A 3,466-nucleotide genomic window follows, 5' to 3' on the forward strand; every position below is an offset into this window, starting at 1 on the left:
TTTTTTTTAAATGTGGCATGAGGTATGGTGTAAGCCAATTTTTTTTTAATTTTTTTTTAACGTTTATTTATTTTTGAGACAGAGAGAGACACAGCATGAACGGGGGAGGGGCAGAGAGAGAGGGAGACACAGAATCGGAAACAGGCTCCAGGCTCTGAGCCATCAGCCCAGAGCCCGACGCGGGGCTCGAACTCGCGGACCGCGAGATTGTGACCTGAGCTGAAGTCGGACGCTTAACCGACTGAGCCACCCAGGCGCCCCAATTTTTTTTTTTTATTCTAAACTGTTCCACTTGGGTCTTAACATCTCTTTCTGGGAAATTAACTGTTTACGTGGGAAGGGAGGAAGAATTACTTTGCTTAACTACCTAGTGTCTGCCTGGTACTTCCCATGCGGTGTGTGACCCTCCTGACAGCCTTCCAGGCGGGTGCTATGATTCCCACATTCCAGATGGAGACGCGAAAACTGCACTTGATCTTAGCCAAAAGGCCGAGACGCGATGAGACGCGAAAACTGAAAGAGGCTGTTGACTTGCTTAATCCGGTCATAGGTGGGGACAAGCCTGGAGCCCGCGCTGGCTGGGCTCCCAGGTCCTCACTGGCTTCAGCAGGCCGTGCTCCGGTGTCTCTAAGTCTCAGAGCCCAAGTCAAGTCTGCAGTGTTGGGAAGGGCCATTCACCCAGCGCCCCCCAGGGCACAGAGCTCAGTGGGGCCAAAGTGAGAGGGCAGGGCGAGCCTGCATCATACCAGGAAAGGCTGGCAATGAAGATAAGGGAACTGAGGGCACCTGGGTGGCTCAGTCTGTTAGGGGACCGACTTCTGCTCAGGTCACGATCTCACGGTTGTGGGTTTGAGCCCCGCGTCGGGTTCTCTGCTGTCAGCACCGTGCCTGATTTGGATCCTCTCTCTCTGCCCCTCCCCCACATTCAGTCTCTCCCTTCAAAATAAATAAACATCTAAAAAAAAATTAATGAAGGTAAGGGGACCGAAGTGACAGAAAGGGGGCTGTTTCTCAGGTGGTGCAGCCTGCACGGACATAGAGGCGGTGTGTGAGGCCCGGGAGGGGCAGCAAAGGTCAAAGACGCACCGGATGTGGGTGAAACTCGGGCCGGGGAGCCAGGGCGGTGTGGGGGCGCCCCGTCCCAGCCAAGGGAAGCCCCTCCTCACTCATCCTCTGTACTTTCAGGTCAGAGCAGAAATCCTCACGACGTTCGCCCTCTGTGGATTCGCCAACTTCAGCTCCATTGGGATCATGCTGGGAGGCCTGAGTGAGTCCGGCAACCTGGGCGGCCGGGGGCCTGGCTCTGAGACAGCTTCCTGGGGATCTCTGGCCTCGGTTCTCCCACGCGGTCAGGGCAGGGCCTGAGCAAGATGGCAGTCGGGGTTCCTCCCGGCCCGTGACTCCTCTGCGCCAGGGATCGGCACCTTGGGGTTCGCACCTTGGCCTTGCAGGCCAACCCCGGCTCAGGGGCCTGGGGAGGAGCAGCAAGTGGGGTGCTGGCCCGAGGCTTTGGCCCGCAGGCTCCCATACCCGCGGTGGACACGCAGCCCTGGCGAGGCCTAGGGAGGAAGGCACAGTTCTCGGCTCTTTCCCCAAAAATGTCCGCTCTTCACAGTCCCCCTGCCTGGTGGTGTAACTATCCCATTTTACAGAGTAGGACACTGAGTCTTGGAGAAATGGAGTGATGGCCCCAGAAGTGGCTGAGCCCGTGTTTAATCCCAGCTCAGCCTGACTCCAAACTCATGTTCTCTTCGTACATCTGCCGTTGAGGGTGGCAGCTGTGGAGTGCTACCTGGAGCCTCAAGTCAGGCCAAGGAGGGTTCCCAAACTCCGTGAGTGGTCAGCAGGGTGACATCTATCCCTCTGGCCTCCCAGAAGAGGGAGGGGAGCCAGCAGGTGCATCCAGAGGTGCAGAGTCCGGGCGGAGGGGCATATGGCTTCCTGGCCTGAAGCACTCCCGTGCCCTTGCAGCCTCCATGGCCCCCCAGCGGAAGAGCGACTTCTCACGGATAGTGCTCCGGGCGCTCTGCACGGGGACCTGTGTGTCGCTGGTGAATGCCTGCGTGGCCGGTGAGTGCAGGCCTGGCAGAGCCCTGATTTTCTAGCCGGCTCCCATCCAGGGTCGGACACCGAGGCTCTGGGCCCTCCGGAAGTCCCTGGGGGTGGGGAGTGGGGGGCACAGACCCTGCCCGGCAGCTGGCTTCCCTGCGCAGGGATCCTCTATGTGCCCAGGGGGGCTGAAGTTGACTGCACGAGCCTCCTGAACACAACCGTCAGCAGCAGCAGCTTCGAGGTGTACCAGTGTTGCTGTGAGGCCTTCCGGAGGTGAGGCCTGGGTCGTGGGGCTACGGGGCCCCGCAGTAACGGGGTGCAGAAGACCTGAGTGTCTTAGGGGTGCCTTTGGCACCGGGGTAAGGGGTAGAAATGTCATGGCTGTGGCTGATGTGGCCAGGGGAGGCGGAGGCGGGGCCTGAAGACCAAACTTGGGGACGAAGGGGACCAGAGGCACGGAGCAACTCCCCTAGGGTTGCACAGCCTTTAGGGGCCAGCAGGGCCTGGCCCGGGGCCCAGACCGCAGCCTTTGCTTCTTTTCAGCACCAGCGCAGAGGTTAGCCGCGGGGCCCTGGACACCTGCTGTCGATTTTACAACCACACGACCTGTGCGTAGCCGGGACGGCACGTCTTCGGCCCTCTGGGGGAGCCACAGGGCTTAGAGTCGCCTCAGTCACACAGTTGGAAAGGAGCGATGGGGCGGGCGGGCAGAGACCGGATGGTATGGAGGTGAAGGATGCTCCCCAGTCCTTGCCCCCTTCCTGCTCCCTCCCGAGATGTGAATTCTTGGGGTCGCCTCTGCCTCCTCATCTCGCCCCTCCACATCCAAAGAGCACCCAGGCCTCTGTCTTCCCACCTTGCGTCTCTCACATCTTCTGTTATGGGGTCCCTCCCTCTTCCTCCTCTGGGCACGTGAATCTGGCCTCTGCGGGACGGGTTCTCCTGGGAACCCCTGCCTCTACTTTCAAAGACTCCCCCACCGCCTTTGCCCACAGCACTTCCCAAACTGGTGTCCCGTGAAACACTGGCCGACGAGGTGTTCAGGAGATTCCAGGATCCGCCAGGCTTGGGAAACTAGGCGCTGAATAAAGGCAGACAGGTTTTACTTTGTGTTTGTTTCTGTTTTACTGTGGACTCGTCGAAGCTTGATATAGACATGATAGGAGACGGTTTCCAAATTTTGGGGAGAGCGCAAGCGGGGGAGGAGCAGAGAGAGGGGGACAGAGGATCCAAAGTGGGCGCTGCGTTGACAGGCTGTCGGCACAGAGCCCGACGTGGGGCTCGAACTCACGAACCGCGAGATCATGGCCTGAGCCAAAATCGAACGCTCCACCAGCTGAATCACCCAGGTGCCCCAACCCTAAGAACCTTTCTGATGGGAGTATCTCTTAGTTGAGGACCCCATGGAACACAA

At 59.1% G+C, this 3,466-nt stretch overlaps 1 protein-coding gene across 1 annotated transcript in view; it reads left to right on the forward strand.

The window, feature by feature from the left end:
* SLC28A1 (solute carrier family 28 member 1) overlaps window positions 1-3,156 on the forward strand; it is a 48,439-nt gene extending 45,283 nt beyond the window's left edge. Inside the window, exons 14-17 of the mRNA XM_049614254.1 lie at window positions 1,186-1,267; window positions 1,972-2,070; window positions 2,214-2,325; window positions 2,596-3,156. Of these exons, the coding sequence (XP_049470211.1) occupies window positions 1,186-1,267; window positions 1,972-2,070; window positions 2,214-2,325; window positions 2,596-2,668 (366 nt within the window). The 3' untranslated portion in view covers window positions 2,669-3,156. The remainder of the gene's footprint in view (window positions 1-1,185; window positions 1,268-1,971; window positions 2,071-2,213; window positions 2,326-2,595) is intronic.
* The last annotated feature ends 310 nt before the right edge of the window (window positions 3,157-3,466 follow it).

Source organism: Panthera uncia (assembly GCF_023721935.1).
Source record: "Panthera uncia isolate 11264 chromosome B3 unlocalized genomic scaffold, Puncia_PCG_1.0 HiC_scaffold_2, whole genome shotgun sequence".
NCBI classification, from domain to species: Eukaryota; Metazoa; Chordata; class Mammalia; order Carnivora; family Felidae; genus Panthera; species Panthera uncia.